This window comes from Xiphophorus hellerii, chromosome 8 (assembly GCF_003331165.1).
Source record: "Xiphophorus hellerii strain 12219 chromosome 8, Xiphophorus_hellerii-4.1, whole genome shotgun sequence".
In the NCBI taxonomy this organism is placed as follows: domain Eukaryota; kingdom Metazoa; phylum Chordata; class Actinopteri; order Cyprinodontiformes; family Poeciliidae; genus Xiphophorus; species Xiphophorus hellerii.
In genome coordinates, this window is record NC_045679.1 from 2,076,302 (window position 1) to 2,098,875 (window position 22,574).

General features: G+C 40.8%; 2 protein-coding genes across 6 annotated transcripts; one reads left to right on the forward strand and one right to left on the reverse strand.

Annotated features, from left to right (window-relative positions):
* Nucleotides 1-859: 859 nt before the first annotated feature.
* Nucleotides 860-8,468, forward strand: sowahb (sosondowah ankyrin repeat domain family member B). 5 transcript variants are annotated; one of them, XM_032569454.1, is made up of 6 exons: nt 860-3,088; nt 3,125-3,938; nt 4,476-4,703; nt 5,231-5,568; nt 6,205-6,392; nt 6,990-8,468. In XM_032569454.1, exons 1-6 carry the CDS (start codon nt 1,010-1,012, stop codon nt 7,411-7,413), a joined length of 4,071 nt encoding a protein of 1,356 aa, XP_032425345.1. In that variant the 5' UTR covers nt 860-1,009; the 3' UTR covers nt 7,414-8,468. The 5 variants fall into 5 exon arrangements, with proteins under 5 accessions (XP_032425345.1, XP_032425347.1, XP_032425346.1 ...); XM_032569456.1 differs by having other exon boundaries at nt 3,161-3,938; XM_032569455.1 differs by having other exon boundaries at nt 860-3,071; nt 3,108-3,938.
* Nucleotides 8,469-11,832: 3,364 nt separating this feature from the next.
* On the reverse strand, nt 11,833-21,531 carry ccni (cyclin I). Its single transcript, XM_032569169.1, has 10 exons — nt 21,303-21,531; nt 19,203-19,362; nt 15,907-16,041; nt 15,528-15,602; nt 15,309-15,449; nt 14,499-14,624; nt 14,310-14,411; nt 13,640-13,775; nt 12,873-13,021; nt 11,833-12,718 (listed from the first exon to the last, which is right to left on the reverse strand). Exons 2-10 carry the CDS (start codon nt 19,314-19,316, stop codon nt 12,554-12,556), a joined length of 1,143 nt encoding a protein of 380 aa, XP_032425060.1. The 5' UTR covers nt 19,317-19,362; nt 21,303-21,531; the 3' UTR covers nt 11,833-12,553.
* Nucleotides 21,532-22,574: the final 1,043 nt, after the last annotated feature.

Here is a 22,574-nt window from a genome sequence, read left to right on the forward strand (position 1 = left end):
AAGCTCCAAACAGAAAATTAAAGGTTGTATCATAAAATCTCCTGAACTTTGACTTTCAGCAGCTTGTGACGGATCAATGTGTCCATTTTTATGTTTCTACTGTTTTATGTTGGAGATCTGACAAGTTAAAGAGCCTTCGGTTCCAGTTTGAAGGAAAATGTTACAGTTTGTTTTCACTCTGAGCTGATTTAACAGAAACCTGTAATTCAGAGGCAGAAACACGAGGAAAATCCCTTCGTTTTGATTTTTAATGTGTTCATGTGGATATGAAATTATTACTATGAATGCAGTTTAAATGAAAACCGAATGTCTGAATATTTCAGAACATGGAAAAACATGAGAGAACATTTTGTGAAAAATTCAAACTTTCAGCAGAGTTTCTATTGTAAAGTGTGACTGAAATATGGGGCACAAATAATGATTTTCCTTCTTCTTTTATTATAAAAAGGAACATATTATTTCACAATATAAATAAAATATTTATGGTGCTGCAGCACAACACAAATTAATATTTTATGACTAAAAACTGATGTGTGTAGCTGGTAGATTAGTGATATCAATAGTGTTATATGTGTTTCTTTCTTGTTTTGACAAGAAATCACATGCTGATGATGCAGTTAGTGTGTAAATATTCACCTTATGGCACTTTCAGCACTCCATAGATGTCCAGGGACCGGATAGAAGTAGATAAATCAGAACAGAAACAAACTTTAAAGTGGCAGAAAGAAAAATTTGAGACCTGAATTGATACAATTTCTGAGAAATTTAGTTTTGTTGCAGAAATTTTAATTAATATTCCACAGTTTTTGAGAAAATGTTTCTTACTTGATAATAATACTATGAAAGCAGAATTTGATGAACCAGGTGAACATATTGGACATCCGGTTCACCTGCTGGAACGCAGCAGGTGAGTTTGGGGTTAAATACCTGCGGTGGGCGGGGCTTAGTTGGGCTGACAGAAACTACTGCCCGACCTTTGAGACGGAGCAGAACCTGAACGGAACCCAGCATGGCCACAGACTTCACTCAGGACGCGGTTCTGGTTTTCCTGCAGCGCTGCGGCGGCTCGGCGAGAAACACCGAACTGTTGGCCCACTTCGTGCCCTACCTGCGGGAAAATCCGGACAACGTCGGGAACCGAGATCTCTTCAAGAGTTTTGTCAACTCCGTGGCAACCGTGTCGAAGGTCGACGGGGTGTCTACCGTGATCCTCAGGAAGAAGTACAGAGGATATGTTTCTGGTGACGGTTCGGGCAGAGACTCCGCCGAACCGGGTCCGGTCGGAGCCAGCTTGTCGCCGGCGGTAAGCCTCGCCCCTCCGGGAGACACCGAGAGGAATCCCGCCCTGCCTGCGGCTGGGATCGTGGTGGAGAGCGGCGCCAGGCTGAAATACGGAGAAAACCCGAGTCCAGAACCCGTCCAGGTACGAAACCGGGTCCCAGAACTTTCAGAGATTCCTTATCAGAGCAAAACAGAGGAACAGAACAGGCTGGTTTCTGCTGCTGGTGCTCCAGCTGTGAGACATCAGGACTACATCCCTGAGCCAATCAGATGGCAGGAAATGCCTCAAGAAAGTTTTATTCCAGCCCCCACCAGGAGACAGGAAGCCCCCCATCAGGACCGCTTTCCAGAACCGATCAGAGGACAGGACTATGGACCTAATGGAGGACATGTTGTCAACCACCAGGGCTACACACCTAGACCTACTGGAAGGCATGAAGTCCCTCAACAGGACTTCCCCCATATGCCCTCCAGAAGAGTGGACAAACCACATCAGGGAACCGTTCCTGAACCCGTCAGAGGACACATCGTCGGCCGTCAGGACCATGCCCCAGACCCCGGTGAAAGGTGGGATCCCCCAAATCAGGAAACCGTCTCGGAACCCAATAAAGGACGTATCGTCAGCCGTCAGGACCACGCTCCAGAACCCATCAGAGGACAGAAGACCTCTCATCAGAAACGCATTGCTGAACCCTTCAGAGGACATGTTGGTAACCGTCAGGACCTCTTTCCAGGACCCGTTAGGGGACAGCAGGTCCTTCATCAAAGTCCATTCCCAGCCCCCAACAGAAGATGGGATGCCCCACATCAGGATCCAAGAGGATATGTGATTAGCCGTGTCCCAGAACCCAACAGAGGACAGAATGTTTTTTATCAGGACCCCAGCAGAGATCCTCTGAGAGGTTCTCAACCTCCCACATCTCAACCACCAAGAGGACAGCAGAGCTTTTATCAGGTCCCTCAAAATCCAGAACACCTCAGGGGATGGGAGGTTCCTTATCAGGATCCCATTCCTGAATACCTCAGTGGACAGCAGGTCCCCCAGAATCTAGAACCTCTCAGGGGACAACGGATTCCTTATCAGGTCCCGCAGATACCAGAACGCTTCAGGGGACAGGAGATTTATTATGAAGACCCTGTCCCAGAAGCCTTCAGAGGTCAGAATGTCTATTATCAAGATCCCATTCCAGAATACCTCAGTGGACATCAGGTCCCCCAGAATCTAGAACCTCTCAGGGGACAGCAGGTCCCCCAGAATCCAGAACCTCTCAGGGGACAACGGATTCCTTATCAGATCCCTCAAAATCCAGAACGCTTCAGGGGACAGGAGATTTCTTATGAAGACCCTGTTCCAGAAGCCTTCAGAGGTCAGAATGTCTTTTATCAAGATCCCATTCCAGAATACCTCAGTGGACATCAGGTCCCCCAGAATCTAGAACCTCTTAGGGGACAGCAGGGCCCCCAGAATCTAGAACCTCTTAGGGGACAGCAGATGTCTTATGACCCCGTTCCAGAACATATCAGAGGACAGGAAATCTATTTTCCAGACTCCATTCCAGATTTACACAGAGAACAGAAGATTCCTTATCAGGATCCAATACCTGAATACTTCAGTGGTCAGCAAATCCCCCAGAATCCAGAACATCTTTTGACAGCAGGTCCCCCTGAACCTGAGAGGAATATAGAACCTCTCAGAAGACAGCAAGTCCACCAGAATCTAGAACCTCCTAATGGACAGGAGGTACCCCAGAATCCAGAACTACATAGGGTACATCAGAAGAACCCAGAACCTCTCCAGAGACAGCAGGTCCCCCAAAATCTGGAATCTCTCCAGAGACAGCAGGTCCCCCAGAGTCAAGAACCTCTTAAGGGACAGCAGGTCCTCCAGAATCTAGAACCTCACAAGGGACAGCATATCTCCCAGAGTCCAGAACTATGTAAAGTACATCAGAAAAACCTAGAACCTCCTAAGGAACAGCAGGTTCCCAAGAGTCCAGAGCTGCGTAGGGAACAGAAAATCTCCTTCCTGGATCTGGTTCCTGAATCAGATCCTGGACAGCAGAGTCCTCCTCAGGACCCAGAACCCGTTGGAGGACCTGAACCCGCTCCTCAGCTCCATCAGGCTCCGGCTCGCCGCTTCAGACACAGGCAGAGCTACAGATCAGCTGTTTCTCAGGATGACGACAAAGAGGAGGAGGATGTCCAGATCAGACGTGGCTCAGCAGGAGGTCCGTGGCCCCTGAACGTCCCTCTCAGTGACGTGGCGAGGGCCATGTCTGCCTCCTCACCGTGCGTCATAGAGTCCCCGGCTCCTCCCTCCTCTTCCTCAGGGAATAAGGTTCCTCAGATCTACATCCAGAACTCGGACGTTGAAGTTCCGGCATCTCGATCCCACTCAGAGTCCGGGTCCAGACCAGAACCTGGACCTGTCCCTGTGGAGTCCATGAGACGCAGTCTGCCTCTAGAAGCAGAGTTCAACACCGAACGCCTCCATGACAAACGTGCTGCTCGGACCTCTGAACCAATCAGGCCCAATCAGAACCAGAGGCTGTCGTCCAGTCAGAGCGACATCTTCGACCCGCCGTCGGACGCGAGATCCTCCGTCAGCGACTGGCCTCCGTCTGGGTCCTCCAGAACCCAGACTGGTTCTGGAGCAGGTATAGCAGATTCTTTCTTCTTTCTGTTATCCAGACTTTCCTGGAATCTTCTGGACCAAAAGTTCTGGTTGTCTTTTAAAAATTTATTTCACTTATTTTAGTGCTGCATGTTACTGTACAAATATTTAATACAAACATAAAAAAGTGCTATTCTGTCCATTTTCCCATTAGCCACTTTAATTCCAGGATAACAGCCATTTTTCAAGATGGCCGCTGTTATTGCCATGTAATGTTGCATATTTTTATGACTTGTAAAATTAAGAGATTTTAGTTCTAAAATTAATTTTCTTTGGCAACTATCTTTAAAAATCTAATTATAAATATGATTTGTATAATATTGTCTATTAATGGATGATTTGACACCAGAAATATTAATTCATGATAAATTTGGGAAAATTTAGTTCAAAAACAAACCGTCTTTGACAACATGGCGGCCATTTTGAATTTTTCACTGGCTGATGTTTCTCTTCAAACAAGCAAATCCCTGGAAACGTCTGTACCGATGGTGATCTGTTGAACTATTTGTTCATCCTCCAGATGAACCCGCGGTTTCGTCGACGTCGCTGGAGGTTCTGCAGGAGTCCAACAGAACCATCCTGGAACCTCCGGCCCGTCGCTCCATCCTGAAAATGTCGTTCCACCAGTCGATGGGGAATCTCTGCGACGACGTTTCGCCTCCCAGCAGAAAGTTGTACCTGTCCAGCGACCATCTGAATGACAGCCAGCAGTACGCGTCCAGAGGATCGTCCCTGAACCAGTCCACAGGTTGAGGAGGCAGAGTGCCTGTTTTTGTTGTCTTCCATTTTTAATGTGTTTGGCAGTTTAGCATTAGCTTCTGCTACTTCTGCAATGTGTTTGAGTGTTTAGCATTAGCAACTAATACTTTTAAAAATGTGTTTGGTGATTCAGATTTATTTTGTGAAAGATTTTTTATGTCTAGCATTAGTTTCTGCTATATTTTTATGTATTTAACCGTTTAGCGTTAGCTTCTGCTAGTTTTTAATGTGAGCATTAGCTTGCATATTTTTAATGTGTTTAGTGCAGGGGTGTTAAACTCCAGTCCTCCAGGGCCGCTGGCTGTCCTGCAACGTTTAGATGTGCCTCTGCTGCACCAAACCTGAATAGAATAATTAGGTCATTAAGTCTCTGGAGAACTGATCTACACAAGGAGGCCATGAAGCCGTTTCATTCCAGTGTTTTTTACCTGTGGCTCATCTAAAACCTGCAGGACAGCGACTGGAGTTTAACACCTGTGGTTTACTATTGAAGCTAAAGTTTCCTCTATGTTGTAGATGAACTCTATGATGATATGAAGTCGAGCAAAACCTCCATCGACTCGCCTCATGTGAAGCTTCGCTCGGCGGCGGCTCGGCGGATGAGCAGCCGACTGAGGAACCGGATTTGCCGCAGCTTGGGAACCGACCTGGACCAGGAGGAACCCGGTGGAGGACCGGAGGACGCCAGACTGGAACGGCTGCACCGGATCTCGTCCTCGCTGAGTCTTCCCCACCACCTGTCGTCCTCGTCGCTGTCGTCCTCCACCACGCCGCCGCGATGCCCCAGCCCCATCGCCTCAGAGGGCGGGAGGAAGGAATCCAGGAAGAGCCTTCACTCTCACAACGCCAGACAGGTTTGACTGACACTGAACATCGATCCGCTTTAATCCAACTACACTTCGTTTGTCTACAAGGTTAGGTTCACACCCAAAACACTGACCTCAGTCTGGGTCCAGCTGAAGTGAACTCTGGTTCGGTTTGAATGCATATGTGAACGCCAAGTGGACCATAGACTGCTCCAAAAGCAGGAAGTGGACTGCAGAGCAGGGAATTCTGGGTAAATACAACCCAGAACGCCCTGGGTTGTAAACAAACCATTAGCCTAGCGCTAACTGGAAATGTTTTGAGAATTCCTCCAACCACTAAAATCTGATGCCTCTCCATTTTTATTTCCATTTGGGGAAGAAGGAAGTTCTGCTCTGCATCCAGAACCAGAACCAGACGTGGATTAGCAGCATTCAGCTTCTATGCACCACAAATCTGGAACAAACTGCTGAAACATTGAGTTCCTTCAAGTCGAGGCTAAAACCAACCTGTGTAGAGTTACTTTCATTAATGAGAACTGGAACAACGATTGATTCGACTCTGAATTACAACATTTCATTATTTTTCCACTGAAATATGTTTTCTTGTTTATTGTTGTGTGTTTATGGTGTAACTTTGAACTGCCTTGTTGATGCTAACAAACTGGATGTGACTGTCGCCAACAGTCTGCGATTCCTCTGGAGGCCCAGGAGCACGACTGGATGGTGAAGGCAGCGGCGGGTGCCTGGCCGGACGTCTACGCTCTGTTCAGGTCCGACTCCTCGCTTCTCAACCGGCAGGATTTCATCTCCGGCTTCACGGTTCTGCACTGGATGGCAAAACATGGCGACCACCGAGTCATCAACACCCTGAGGTGAGCCGACAGGCCGGCAGCGCCGCATTCTGGAGCCGGTTTCAGTTTGATTCTCTCAACGTCAACATGTTGATTTGACATTTCAATAGAAATGTTTCCTCAGCCCTAAAGCTGCAGCTAGATATTAGCTTAAGAATCAATTATTCTATAGATTATTCAGATGATTAATAGGATTTAGAAAATCATTCTGAACATTTTTCATTAAATCGCCTTTTTTTTCTAGAAAATTTCAGTTTCATCACAATTTCAGATTTTTTTTTTTCTAGCTAATTTTTGATTTTTCTCCAAAAAAATTTTTCAGGATTTCAGAGATTGCGCTCAAAATTTCTGCCAAATTTCTATCAAAAATTTCAAGTAAATTTCCAACTTTGCAAACTGAAAAATTTCAAATTTTTTCTAGAAAATTTCAGAAATTTTTCCTGGCAAATATTTGACTTTTCACACTCAGAAATTTCTTACCTTTTTCTAGAAAATTTTGGAGATAAATTTTAAAATTTGTTTTTTTTTTCTAGCAAAATGTCATTTTTTTTCAAAGTCAGACATTTTCTTGTTTTTCCTCTAAAACTTCTCAGCTAAATCTCAAAATGTCTGTTTCAGCTACGGGGTGGAGCAGAAAGGCCTGAGCTTCGATGTGAACGCCAAGTCGACGGCGGGTCAGACGCCGCTCCACATCGCCGCCATGCACGGCCACAAAAACGTCATCCGGCTGCTGGTGAAGAAGCTGGAAGCCGACGTGAAGCTGAGGGACGTGGCGGGGAAGAAGGCCTGGCAGTACCTGAGCGACCGATCCCCGGACATCCTGGAGCTGCTGGCGGCGCCGCCCAAGGCCGCGCTGACCCGCGGCGCCGAGAACGCCGATCCGGGCTTGAAGCCGCCCAAGCAGCAGCGGAACCGCCTGCGCCACCACTTCTCCTCGGCCTCCTCCGGCCAGAGGCCTCAGACGCTGGCCGGCATGGTGAAGGTCAACAGGTCGACGTCCATCGCCGCGCTGCTGAAGCCCAAACCTCTGCAGCGGTTTTAGCAGAACCAGAACCGGTTTGCTGAACCTCCCTGCTGTTACAGACGTGTTCCTGCCTGCATCCCTTCACTCTGAACAGGCAGAACTTTTAGTTTGACTGTTTTTAATCTGGATTAGCAGTTTATACATCAAGTCTCTAAAAACATCTGTTGATGTTTGGGTTTTATTCAAGTTGTCCTCTAATCACTGGAAACATGACAATAAACGACTAAAATCCAATTAAACATTTGATTCCAGAAAACTGACGATGAAACGCAGGAAAAGTCATGAAAGAGTTTCTGCTATAAAATTATGAATAATATACATTAAAGAAACAGATCAAATTTATTATTAGCATATTAGCATGATATTGATAGCATTTATGCTAACATTAGCTTCTTAGCTTATGTTTACTAAAGACTAAAGTTAGTTAATGTTTTCCAACATGCTAGCTTTAGCTAACATGGCTAAGTCATGAAATTATGTACAAAATAGAAAAAACTAAATGACTAACAATTCAATTTTAATTACAATGAAATAAAAATCCCAACAAATAAATATTTTAAATCATAAAATTTAATGTAAAAACCTGATGGTGGAAGTTTTCTGGGACCTTTTACTGGATTTCATAAGTTATACATTTTTTCCTTCCACTTAATTTCCCATGCATTCTTAACCCATCAATGATTTTATCACAAAACTCGTTTTTTTTATGCTTTTGTATATTTTATTCTATTTTTCCCAGGAACTAACTGTAAGTTTTCATTAAATGAATCCAGAATAACCTGGAATATGTTTCGTTTTGCGTTGATTTCATCTCTGTTGGCTTCGTTTGTTTATTTCTGTCTCGGTCTTTGTGGCGCCGCCCGTCCAGATCTGTAACATTTCGTTTCTGCAGCAGCTGAACACAGGAAGGATTTTTCCTCGTGTTTCAGGCTGATGTGGGAGGAGAAACGGGGAAAAGTTCGCCGGTCGTCATGATCTCAGGTTTCACTCTGAAGACTCAACAACAGACGAGGCTTTTTCTGATTTTAACTGATTTTTATACCAAAAATAATAAAAACATATTTACTAACATATTTAATGTCCCTTTTAATTTAGAAAGACAAATTAATACCTGCTGGGTTTTAACATGGTTATTTTTATTTTTGGAAAAATACAAATGTGGCAAAACTTTTATTTTTGTGCTTTTATTTTGAAGGAATGCTTGTCTATAGTATTAATATAAAGAATAAGAAAAAAACTGAAAATGAATATAAATGTAATTAAACTACTTTTGTCACAAATCAGAAGTAATTGATTGGTCAGTGGGCGGGGCTAACTCACCAACCAATCAGAGGTTAGGGTTTAATCTTCGGCTGGTTCTGGTTCTGGTTCTGTTCTGCAGACGACTCTGAGCATCCTCATCATCAATCTGCTGCGCAGCAACAAAGTGTCTTCAGTCAGAGGCCTTATAGAAACGCTGTGCACAGACTGCTACAGGAGATGCTTGCTGCATCTGTAACAAACTCAGTGAGTTAAAGTTTCATTTATTTTATTTCAATAAAGTATTTTTAAATTTGAGCCATAAAGAGTTTATTTTAAAAAATTAACAATAAAATCAAATATTTTAGCATTTTATTCAGTTTAAAAAATAAATATTTTTATTAAATCTATATGCTGTAAGTTATTGAAATTATCTCACATCACATCAAAAAAATCTGATTTAGAAATATTATTTTAAAATATATATTTTATTTAATTGGGTGTTTATTCTTTATTTAACAAGTTAATTATTGATTGAAATTTAGTATTTTTGTGGAAACAAATCTGTGTTGATCTGTTGGCATTTCTGCAAAATTAGAACAAAACTTTTATTTTTATGGTGTTAAAAATGAAAATGTGAGAACTTCCTGATCTGGTTGGCTCAGAGGTTGGAGGTTCAATTCCTGGTCTTGGCCTGCAAATAAAATGATTATTTATGCTTAATTTGGTATTTAATGGGAGTTTTAAATTAAAACACACAAAGTTCATCATAATCAGTAACAATTCGCCGTTTATGTTGAGAAAAACATGATTTCTGCTTTAATATGATGTTTTTTAATCAATCTATTTTTACTCCAGGAACGATTTGAGAATTTCAGCCGATATTCATGTAGAAAATCAATATTTTTATCTTTGTCACATGACCAAACAAACACCAGATGACCGACCCGCCAGACTCCGACTAAATAATTTATAATAATTAATAAACTTTGTTAAAAAAAAAAATAGGCCCAGTACCATGTACCCGATAAAAATGTAAATTAAGTCACAATTTTACTTATTTTTTCCACTAATGTACCATATTATTTAACAACTAAATCAGATATGATTCCAAATAAATACTTTTTGTGTCTGTTTTGATAAAAACACTGAAGTGAAGCTGGATCTCCAGCTCGGTTCTCCGCCCTGATGTGATCCTGGCATGTCGGGTCAGGCTGTTTGCTCAGCGCCGTGTTGACGTTAGAAACCTGTTTTACACCAACGTGTCAAAAACAAATGAGTGAGAAACGTTTCTGGTTTTAGTTTTGGCCTGAAGAATCGTGATGTAATTCTGCTGAAATAACCGGTTAACTGTGGATTCTGTCAAAACAAAACCCAGTTTTTAATGAAACACTGAGATAAAAAACAACAATTAGAAAATATGAAATTCTTCCTGCAGGACAAACAGACTTCAGATTAGATTTAGACTGGAATGCATGACGAACTGCAGCTTTTCTGATAATCGCATCACTTTCCTGGAATCGATTCAAACATGAAACAGAGAAACGAGAAGGACAGAAACCAAACGGAGGAAAAACAACTCCCAGGTTTTCCTTTTCTGGACTCTGCAAGTCATGGAAAAGCAAAAACAAACTGAGAAGCTGCTGAAACATTGAAACATTTGTGAAATTCAAACAATGAGAGGAATGTCGAGGTGTCATAAAAATCTCACTGAGACTTTTATGAAAATGTGGTCAGAGGAACAAACGCAGCAACCAGGAAGTTATCAGTTCCTCCTCCGACTTTAATAACGTTTTAAAACCAGAATGAGTCACTGGGGGAGGGAGGCTGAAAACAAACCTTCAGAAACAGTTTTTATTTCCTGAACCCTGTTGTTCAGTCAAATGTTTCATATCTTTATTTTCCTCTGAGCTGCTCTGAGATTCTCTGAGTGATAAACCTGTTAGAAAAACTGCAGGCTGACAGTATCTAACAAACACCTGGAACAAAAATGCTTAACGAGATCCGAGTGATTTCATGTCAGAGGAAAACAATCATAACATAACATGAGCAAAACACAGCTAGCTAACAGGCTAGCTGCGCTACCATAAAGGACCAACCATGAATAATAGCACAGAAATGCTACACCAACATATATTTAAAAGAAGCTAAAGCGCTACACCACCATGGTATTTAGCAGAAGCTAATGCTAAGCATTACAATAATGTTAGTTTTTAGTAAATGGAAATGCTAAAGTGCTAACTTTAACCATGTTGTTGATATGCCCACCAATAGCATGGCACATAGCATAGCATATAGCATAGCACATAGCATAGCATATAGCATATTACCTTTATTGCAGCCAAATTTATCCAGATTTGTTTTTCTGTAGCTACCTGAACAGAATTTATCCTGAAAAATTAATTCAAGGGGAAGCTAGCTGCACTAAATCTTTTCAAAGTTATTAAAAAATGCTAAAGCGCTAATGAAAAAAAAAAGATCTCTGCTATTAGAAGAGTGGCAGAAATGTGGCCACCACTGTATTTTCATAACATTTATTTAATTCTGTAAAGTTTTATATCTGCTGCTGTAATGAAACCTGTTTCCCTCTTTGGAGACGAAGCTGCAGTTGTGAAAAAATACACCTATTTAAAAATTCTGTCTCTTTTTTATACATTTGATAAAGTTATTTACAAATAAACATCTAAGATTTATTCATTAAACAAAATAAGTGCTTTCTGGAGCTGGGGAAAGTTAGCACACCCTCCTGCAGTAGTCAATTTTACTCTATTTAGCTGAAAGAACTTCAGTAAGAAGGTTCAAGACTTAGACTGAGAAGATCTGGGCTTTGACTAGGACATTGGTGAACCTACTGGTGTGTTTTGGGTCATTTTTCTGCTTCAGATTAGAACCGCTCTGGTTCTGCAGCCCCAAACCATGACACTTCCACCTCCATGCTTCACAGTTAGTGTTTGGTTCTTTTACTGGAAGCTGGAACTACATTGATCCAAACGCGACCACATGCGCCCTCTGGTGGCCGTTTTAGGTATGACAGCGTTTTCAATTTTAAATGGACCAAAATGAAGCTCAAGCTGGACTCTTCCTTTGTGTTTCTACCGAGGATTTTTGCTCTAAAGCCACTTTTAATGTTAGTTTTTGTCCTATTTAAATCAGAAGAAGTTGCTGAACTGGAGTTGTGACGTAAAAGAAGAGCAGGACTCTCGTTGTAAGGTCTTTATTTAGTGTTCAGGGTCCTGAAGCAGCCAGCAGCAGCTCCTCCAGCAGGAGCAACAGAGCTTTTTACACTGAGGAAAAATAATTTAAACAGAAAGTTAAAACATTTTAAACAGGAGGGAATATCGTCTCCGTGAACCTCGACACCTTCAGGGTGAAAACCAACGTCTTGGTCCTGATGGGTCAGAGAACCGGAGAGTCGTTGGTTGGGTTGGTTCTGAAAAACCAAACAGCCTCAAAGCTACAAATCATTTCTCATGCATTCACTTCAAGGTAACAAACTAAAAAAAAAAACACGTTTTGGCAGCTGAAAGTTGAGTTTTTTAAATGTAACATTAATAAATGGCACCAAGTTTCAACAAAAAAAACAGGAAAACATGCAGAGAGAAAAAACAACAAAAACGTGAAACTTTCACCATTAGAAACACGTTCGGTTGGGTTTTTAAGGAAGTTTTATGTTTAAATATTTTTTGTGTTAAACAAACAGAATAATTACATCAGAAGCAGATTTTTTTTTAAACATTTTGGATGTTTAGTTTTTTTTTTTTGCTCTGTTTTCCAGCTGCAGGGGCTGATGGGAGTTGCGGTCAGTTCCAGCTGAACGGCTCCACGTTCCCGCCGCGCCTCGTTTCCACGGGAACGCCCGGCGGCCGATCGGACACCAGAACCCGGTCGGTCCGACGGGCTGCCGAGGTGGTTCCCGTTTCTACAAGGCGCCGACCGGCTGCAGAGGAGGGCAGGGGGAGGAGTCACCGCCGTAAGCCCCGCCCCCAGCTGCGGGCGGCGCCCCCTCATGGACGGTGGCGGTGACGTCTTCGTTGTAGAGGCGCTTGATGCCGTCGTAGAAGTCGTCCACGTCCATCTGCTCCACCTAGAGGCAGACGGAGGTAATGCAAACATTAGAGTTTTGTTCATGTTAGTGAGGCTCTGAGTCTGATTGGATTTATTTATTAATCTAAACTTAATAAAACGTTTTTTAACCAGAGTAAAGTTGCTCAGTTGGAGGTTTTGACCTCCCAGCTCACCTTGCGCTTGGTGGAGGCTTTGCAGCGCAGCGGGACTTTCTGCAGGTGGTTCAGGTGTTTCGGGGAAGGGGGCGGAGCTTTGCTCTCCTCTCCAGCTGCTGCCGCCGTGTGAGGCAGGGCGGCTTGGTCCCTGGACGTCTCCATGGTCCCTGGACCCAAACACACGAAGAAGAACCACACTCACACCCTCTGTACTGTCCAAGCCCGACTTTTACCAAAGCATGTAATAAATCATAGTGACATAGAAAAGCAGCACATTTCTGCAAAAACCCTCAATTTTTCTCAGATTAATCTCATAAAAATTGCAGGTTTTTTGGAATATTTCTGAATTACAAAATGTGAAATTTTTCAGTTTTTAAAACTGAAATATTTCACAAAGGATTTTTGTTATTGCACTATATCACACATAATAAAGTTATTAGTTTATTTTAATGTTTTTCTAACATTGTATAAAAAGAGGCTTGAATAATTAAATATGCAGAATCTGAAAATCTGCAAAATATTTGTTTCTGATTAATCGATTAATGGCAAAACAACCAATTAGTCATGAAATAATCAGTTAATCTGCAGAATAATCAAATAATAAATTGAATAATAGATTAATAATCTATTCATCATGGTTAATTGTCTGAATAAATATTTAGATTTTATTTTTTCCAAACATCATTGTGTTATTTGTGGCTCTAAACAGTTTTATTGGCTGGCCTGAGGGTAGAAGAGGTTCTGGATGGTTGTTCTGGACCCGGCCGGTTCTGGAGGGAACCTACCCGGCGGGCGGCGGCCCGGGGCGGCGAGCTGCAGGGGTTGGTAGATGTAAACGGTGTTGGGAGGCAGGGAAGCTCTGGGCGTGGACAGGCTGCGTGAGACCAGCTCTCTGCTGCGGATCAGCGCCGAGCTGTCCGCCTGAGAGGAAGAGGAGCGGGAGAGGAAGAGTTACACCTGGTCGCCATGGTGACACAGTCAAGATCTAAGGACTTCTGCTCTGATTGGAGGATTCAGACTGAGATGGAGATGAAGAATGATTTTAGTCAGGCACATTCTGAGGCACCTAAAGAGAAATTAAACTGATGAAGAGGAAGGAAGGAGGGAAGGAGAGAGAGAGAGAGAGAGAATAGTAGATGACAAGTGAGGAAGGAGATTTATTAACATATATTTAATATTTTAGGGAATAAAATCTGGAAACATAATTTTTTTTTCTTATTTTCTCCAAATTTATCCAAACCTGAAAAATCTGAAATGAATCTCCATCTTTTCTGGTTCTGGTTCTGAACCCGGGCACCGGGTTCTGGTTCTGGTTCAGGTTCTGGTTCGTTTATCTTCCAGGTAAAACCTGATAAAGCAGCGAGAGTCTCCCAGTCTGACCAGTGAGGTTTAACCTTTGACCTTTACTCCTCTCCTGCCTGGTTTCACTGCTTCATGAACCTTGTTTAGACTCACCTGAGCCTTCCTCAGCAGGTTGATGGTGAGCGCCAGCCAATCAGGACAGCAGGTCTCCAGCTCCAGGCTGATGAGGGCCAGGGCCAGCATGGATCCCCTGAGCTGCAGATCAAACCAAACCCAGCGTCAGAAACCAGCCGCACACAGACAGGAAGCGGCGGCGGCAGGCGGCGGGCGGCGGTGTCCCACCTGCATGAGGGCGTGGTCGGCCAGGCAGGTGTAGAGGCGGCGGGTGAGGAGGCCGAGGTGCTGGGAGCGGTTCAACCCGACGGAGTCCAGGAAGCCGGAGCGAGACGTCGTCGCCATCGCGTGGAACTGAGGCACAAATCAGAGCTGTTCACATTTCCTGCCACCGGGTGGCACTGCTGAGCCGATCAGAAACGACTCATCAATCGACCAAAATGAAGATCAATAGATTCTGTGTTATCTACTTTAATCTATGGAATATAAACTGAATAATTTGAGTTACAACAACATTTAATTTCCCTTCAATTAAATATTTTTGAGTTTTAATCAGAGACTGAAACAACTTTTACTCTAAAGAAACCAGAGAAAGAGCTGAAATTTATTTTACTAATCAATTATTCAGATGATTAATCGGTTATTTACAAGATTAATCGGTTATTCAGACTTACATTTTTTTTTTTCATTTATCTGCTCGAGTATTTTATATGAAAAAAATGCGAATAAACAAATTAAATTCCTTTTTGAAATGTTGCTGCCTGAACTGCAACAAGACTAATTTAGTGATCGCCTGCTGTTTGTAGATTCATTTCTTGGATTAACTGATTAGTATTTAGATAACAAGAGATTAATAAAAACAACTAAATTATAATTTAACGAAAATCCCTGAATCGTTACTGAAATTATATTTCAAAGATTTCTCTGCTTTTAATGTTAGTCAGGCTTATTCTTCCTCTACGTCAACAACATTAGTTGACGATTATTACAATAATCGATTAATCATGATGAATACGATTAATCGCGTGTGAAACGTACGATGTGCAGGAAGTCCAGAGCGGTGGCGGTGTGCAGATCCCAGTCCAGTTTGTCCAGGACGAGTCTCTCCATCCTCAGGATCTCCGACGGAGAGCAGCCGCAGCGACTGGAGGCAGCCAGCTCCTTCAGAGAGGGAACACACTGACACACACACACACACACACACGGTGAACCTGACGTTCCTCCCAGCGGCGCTGACTCCCGACGCTGAACGTTTACCTCGTCCTCCTCGCAGGTCTTGGCAGCCAGGAAGAAGCAGGCGACGGCGATGCAGCGCAGGTACTTTGGACGGGCCTGAGAACAAATAATCAATCAATCGATCGATCGAGGAAACGAGCTCTGATCAAATGTACGATCAGAATTCATTTTATTATCATTGTCAATTGTTATATATATTCTGGGGTTTAATGCTTCATAACATGGAAAAGTTTCTGCTTTAAAACATCCAGAGTTTGTTTTCTTTCACTGATTCAACGGAAAAGTTGAGTGGAAGGAAAAAATGTGAGTTTTTGAGCTGAATTACTATAATAAATCTATTTATTGCTGATATTGCTTTGATTAAACGGAGATGCGTGTGTCTGGTTGTGTTTTTCGGTACCTTGATGGGAGCCAGGAAGCGGTCCAGGATGCTAACGGCTAACACCAGGGTCTCTGGGTAGAGCTGCAGCCGGCCGTGGAGCTCCGTCAGCCAGCGCACCGCCTCGTCCCGCTGCGCCGGGGAGACGTCTGTATCCTGCAACCAGCGGCGCAAAACAGGTTACCATGACGACGGCCACTTTCAAGGTCAGGCGTCAAACTTTTCCGCTTTGGAGATTTGAAACAATTTACAGTTTAAATGTCCAATTCATGATTTGAGTTATTAAATTATTAATAAAGTATTTTTATGGTATTTTACATTATACAGCAGGGAAAGAGTAAAGTAAAATATTATTTAATTTCATGTTTTGAAATGTTTCCCAATTCATACACTGACTGGTCTGAAAAAACAAAAATCAGTAATTTAACAAAATAAAACAAAAAAAATTAAATTTGGCTTAACATATAAAATTTAAGCAAATCAAAAGTTAATAATAAATATTAAAAATTAAAATAAATCTTCTCATCAAGCTTTCTGATATTTTGCAAATGGAAATAATTTAACTAATTCTACTGAACCGAAAACAAGAAAAGTTTAGATTTAAAATAAAAAGAATAATAAAGTTTTATTTTTTTACCAGGTGGATGAAAATATAGTTTCAACTTTAAATAATGTTTTTTAAATTTATCTTTTTAATCAAACTTTAAATTATGTAGTTTAAATAAGAAGCTCTTTCCAAATCTTAAGAACAAATCAATTCAAGGATTTTCAAGAACTTGTCAGGATTTTAAGCACCAGTATGAAGCCTTCCTGTGGGGTCATAAGGTCAAATGACCCAGATGGAAACTTTAACTTCACTTTCTTTACTAATGGATGTAAACGAAGTGAAGCAAAGAGCAAAATCTGGAGGCGCAGAAGAAGAGTTAAAACACGGGTGTTCAAAGTGTGGCTCGGGGGCCATTTGTGGTACCTTGAAATGATTTTGTTCGGCCGTTGGTCACAAATCAAAAATGGTGAAAATTTGGACAAGGAAACAGAAAACAGTTTAGAATCCCAAAAGTTAGAACATTTTCTTGGATCTTTAAAGTATTTACAGATTTTATACAGATCTTTTTTTTTTTGAGCAGATAAAACTAAACTAATTATAGTGAACTAAGTTTGCATTTTGAATTTAATGACTTCTTTGGGCACCAGTAGCTGAATTAAGGCGTGTCCAGGATCTGACAACACGTCTGAAACAAACAGGTGACGCCACGAACGCAGACAGGGTGAGACCAGCTGATCGTGCTGCAACACACACTTACACACACACACACACACACACACCCTGTCAGCTGGTTTGTTCTGTGACTCAGTCTTTCTGCTGCTTCCTGAATGTGTGTCACGTCTGAGAACAGCAGGTTTTATTTCTGTCTTTTGTGAAACGCTGAGTCGAAACGCCGCCCAGACTCACGCGATCATGGCAACCCAACAATTCGTCAACAGTTCAACAATCGTTTCGCAACTTTAGCCTCACGGTTTGGAAACACGTCACACTTCGAGGAGACGAGAGAAAACAAAACAAAACATTTTTAAGGATATAATTCTCTGTGGTTGGTTGGTTTCTATAAACCGGTGAATGAATAAATGGCATTTATGGTATTTATGGTATTTAATAATTAGAAAGTGGGCTGGAATGTTGGTTGTGTTTTGCTTTCGATTCCTAAACCAACTCTATTTAAAAAGCACTTAAAAGAAACAGCAGCCACTGACTGAAAGAGCTGCAGAAACAGAATAACTAAAACTGATAAATTAAACACAAGTAGAAATAAAATACAAGAAAGTAAAACACAGAGAGAAGAAACTGAAAATAAAATGATTCCCTCCCGTCTGTTCCTTCATTTCTGGATCCAAATAAATCTAACAATTTAATTATGTCTGTTAATTATTAAACTCAAGAGAAACATTTTAAGACATTAATTTTAATCAATTAACACATTAAAAATGTAACACAATTAATTTAATTTTTCTTTTGTACTTTAGTAAAAGTTTCGGGCGGAACCTTTGTATTTGTGTTTCTGGTACGCCCGTAAATCTGACGCACGAGCGACATCAGCTAACAACAGTGACGGGAAAAGTTTCTCTCGGCCCGCTGGGTTTTAAGTTTTTCCATTTACATAAACTGTTTCTAATGTGATATTTAAAAAATCGTTGCCTGGGAGCCTGCTGCTCCAACATGGCCGCCGCTGCCTGCATTTCCTGCATTTAGTCTAAAACAACAAACAGAAACTTTGACCAAAGTTGACTTTGACCTGCGTATGGATGCATCTGCATGTATATGACAGAGAGCGTCAATGATTCCCAGTTGTGTCGTTTTACGGTTTCATAACTGAAAGGGAAGAAAAAGCAGAAATGAGTTTGTTTTTGACGTCGTTCATGTTTTTCCCCTGAAATCCGACTGAACGTAAAAATCCCAACATGAAGCCAAAAACATCAGAAGTTCATCCGGTTTCCACAGTGGGAATCTCTCTGAGGTCAGTTTGTGACCCGGTAACCAAATTTAAATAAGATGTACCTTTCGAAAAAGAAAGTACTGTTAGGAGTATTTTTACTACACTGTACTTTGAGTATTTTTATTATGAAGTATTTCTTCTTTTCTTCCCACTGAATGAAAAACAAACATGTTTTAACCAAAAACTCACCAGGTACAGAGAAACACCTGCAGTTTGTGTTGAAGTTATTTAGTGAAAGAAACTGATGTGGAAAAATTTATTTTGCCTTATTTTGTTATTTTTTGTTACTTAAAATACCTGAATTTCTGCTTAACTTTATATTTTGGTCCATCTGATGATGTAATTTTTAAATATTAAATGATTGATCATTTAATCAGTTACTCAGTACCGCAGGAGACTTTTTACCAAATACTTTTTCCCTCCTGAGTAATTTCTTGGACGGATACTTTTTTACTCTTACTTAAGTAAAAATATACTGAAGTACTGCTACTGTTACTTTAGTACAGTTTTCAGGTGTTAGTACACCTGGAAAAAAGAAAACTAACTTAAAAGTAACTTTTCAGCATGAAATAGAAATCAATAATTCCTAAATATTGATGAAGCAGTTTAATTGGCACATTATTTCACTTGTGATATGGTAAAAATATTAAAATTGTTTTACGTGACTAGAAGTTTTTTCATCAGATTTAAGGAGTTTTTAAATAAAACGAGCTCAGATATCTTGATGAAAAGTTACTTGTAAGTTAGTTTTGTCTTATTTCTGGAGATATTCACTCCATCAACTTGTTAACATTTGTGGTTTCTGCAGCGCAGCGCCGTCCTGACCTGGGAGGTGGACTTCTTGGCCACGTAGCCTCTCCACGTCTGGGCTTCCCTAGAGGCGGCCTTCTCCAGGAGAAAAGACAGCCTCTGGCGTCCCCAGGGTTGGACGGACTTCATTCTGGCCTCTCCGGGTCGAGCCGACCTCCCCACTGGATACAGCTACCTGCACACACACACACACACACACACACACACACACACACACACACACACACACACCCACACACACACACACACACACACACACACACACACACACACCATGACGACACACAACTCAGCTTCACGTAAACACAATACGTGTTTTTATGCTAAGCTAAAGCTTTCAAAGTGTCTGTTTTATCATTTAATTTAAGGTTTTTATTTTAAAATCCAACAAGTTTCAACTTTTAGTTGGTTTATTTAACAACAAAACATTAAGTTCTGTTGGTTTAAAGCAGCAGTATTATTTTAAATAGATTTTTTAGCTTCATCATGTTATAATGTTTTTCCCTCATCGTAAACAAACCTGGAGTGTTGCTTTGATTTTTTCAACCTTCAATCTCCATGGCAACCATTCAGCTGTGCAAAATGCCTGGATGAACCTAGCCCCGCCTTCTAAGCTCAGCTCCTCCCCCACTCACCTCCTTCAGACTAGCCAGCAGCAATTAGCAAACACCTGCTGAGCTCATTATAGGAGCCGCTGCTCAGTAAAACACAGATGAAAACGATTTAATAGAGGAGCCATGTTGGGATGACTTTCTGAAGGCAGAGCTTCAGAAAGAGCAGCAGCTTCTTAAAGAGACAGAGGCCCAATTTCAAGGCGTTAAATGACTAAATTAAATAACTTTGTTACATTTTTAAAACAATCGAAGGTAACAGTTGATTGTGCTATAAATTAATTGCCATTAATGCCCCATTCATTTTCGGAAATCATCAATCTGCTGATATTTACATGTGAAGCCAATTTTATTTTCCTCCATAAAGGTCTGAAAATCAGCCACTGTCCCCATTTACTCTTAATGATTTAAGACATAAAAAATAATAATAAAAAAATTTGTTCAAAATCGGAATTGCCGGGTCAGAATCTTTAAAGATCAGTGATCGGACAGAAAATTGTAATCGGTGCACCTTTAAATCAAACTGATTTAAAATGTAAGGCCATAATGGCAAACACATCAAATTTCATGATAATCTGGACCTAAATATCTAATAAAAGTAATAAATTAACCAGCAAAATGGGTAGAACATTAATTACAAAACACTGCTGAGGTTGAAGGGCAAAATCTAAAATGTTTAAATTTGGAATTTCTGAGATTTTTATATTTTTTCTTTCAGAGGTTTCAAGAAATTCAGTGTTTGAATATCAAACACGTTGCTGCACTAAAGTTTAATTCGTTTTAACATCTGGCACTATCGCAGTTAAACAAAAATATGGTAATTTGTAAAATTATTCTTCAAATTTTGCTCCACAAACTTCAATTTACTTTACTGCTGTTTTAACTGATACTTGCATAAAGATCAATAATTTAAATCAGTTTTTGCTGACATACAGCTGCAAAATGTTCATTATTGCAAAAACATCTAAAGCCCAGTCAGACTGGATAGAAAGCATGTGTGTAGATCAATTTTCAGGATTTAGGTCTGGACTTTGACTAGGTCATTCTAAGACTTGATCTAAATCATCCTATAATATCTCTGGATGGACAATTGGTCAAAAGTGTTAGATTCTGTCAACAAAAACGTCATAATTTTAGTTGCTAATTTTACACAGAGCTTTAGAAACAGCCAGGGCTTGTTGACAGGTTGGAAAACACCTGGAAGGTCCGACAGAAATTAGGGAAATTTCCAGAACTCGGTAGGCAGGTGCAATTTGAAAATGAAACAAACTACTTTCTGGAATGCAGCTAATTTCACAGCGCAGCTAGCAGCTTCAGCGCTAACATCACGGACAATAAAAAGCAGGTTTATTGTTTAAATATTCTAGAAACAAAACCCAGAGCTTCCCCTTTGGGGTGAAATAAAAGCGATTGGTTGCTTTATTGCAGTAATAAACACCAACAACACCACAGGGACATTTAAATGCCTGAGTCAGCGCCAGGACGTAGACGGAGCCCGTCTTACCTCCCCTGCGAAGCGGAGAAAACCACAGTTGGGTTTCATCCGGTCCTCTCGATCCAAGCAGGAAGAAAGACGGGCGGAATCGAGGACCCGTGCTCCGGTTTAGTCGTCCATTGTGAGTTTTGAGGGTGGAGGGGTTGATATATAAATATATAAAAAAAAATAAGAACGGAATATAGACGGGATACGTCTACTTCCGAGGAGGGGACTGGGAGGAGAGAGAGGGAGCGGATGAAACCCCGCCCACCTCCGGCCAGAGCTAACGCGAGAAACAATCCCACCTTCAGTTTGTAGTTCATTGTTATGCAACGATTCCACTGTAAATAAGGCGTTACATTTGTACAAACAAGGATTTTACCTTCTGTTTCACACGCTCACAAAATACACTAAATATAGACATAGATAAAAAGAACAAATATGTTCACATATATACGCAGGTTAGGAAGGTGGAAAAGTACTTGTGTTTGTTCCATAACAGAGTATTTGTGGAACAAAAACAGTCAAAAGTACTTCAAGAAGTACTTCGTGATTCAAGAAAATAATAATAAAAACAATTAAATCAAAATCAAAACAGTTCAGTTTCTTTGTTAGTTTTTCATTTGTTAGTTTATTTATTTATTTTTTATAGAAAACAGATGCTATTCATCCGAAACTTTAAAAAGATTTTGCATGTTTGCTGTATCAAAACCGACATTTGGTTTTTAAATTCATTTGGACTCAAATGCACAAATTTATTCTCAGTTATAAGAACATGATTTCTTTCAAAATGCTTAACCAAGTTCTATAAATGAACTAAAAGCTGATTTGGTTGCAGCAAAATCGGCTTTTCAGTAAAACCTCCAGATACTGCAGATGTGGATCTACTAATTATAAAGTATTTGTTATAACTAGACAAATACTTTGTGTTGTATTTCACGTTTTCTATTGTCAGAATATTTTGGTAATAAATTGACAGGCTTCTTCAGAATCGCTGTAGAAGCGATTCTGAAGAAGAATCGCTTCTTCAGAATCTGTGATTCTGAAGATCTGTGATTCTTCAGAATCACAGATCTTCTGTGATCTTCATCTACAGAAGATCACAGCCATCATCTTCTAATTTATTGATCCCATTGGGAAATTAAATGTCGTTGTGACTCAAAAACTCAATTTCTATCTGAGATTATTAAAGTATTTTAAAATGAATTGAATTAAATAGGGTGTTTCACTTTAGTTAACTTGTAAGACTCTAACATCTTAACCGTAAACTAATTACCTATTTTTACATAAGTCAGCTTT

Bases quoted from the DNA above. Each gene is read 5' to 3' on its own strand.
- sowahb (XM_032569453.1), top strand. From the start codon at position 1,010: ATGGCCACAGACTTCACTCAGGACGCGGTTCTGGTTTTCCTGCAGCGC. The intron at 3,939-4,475 runs GTATAGCAGATT...TTCATCCTCCAG, and splicing joins CCAGACTGGTTCTGGAGCAG to ATGAACCCGCGGTTTCGTCG. The intron at 6,393-6,989 runs GTGAGCCGACAG...TGTCTGTTTCAG, and splicing joins CGAGTCATCAACACCCTGAG to CTACGGGGTGGAGCAGAAAG.
- ccni (XM_032569169.1), bottom strand. From the start codon at position 19,316: ATGAAGTCCGTCCAACCCTGGGGACGCCAGAGGCTGTCTTTTCTCCTG. The intron at 15,450-15,527 runs GTAAACGTTCAG...TGTGTGTGTCAG, and splicing joins AGACCTGCGAGGAGGACGAG to TGTGTTCCCTCTCTGAAGGA. The intron at 14,625-15,308 runs GTACGTTTCACA...TTTGTGCCTCAG, and splicing joins CTCTGGACTTCCTGCACATC to TTCCACGCGATGGCGACGAC.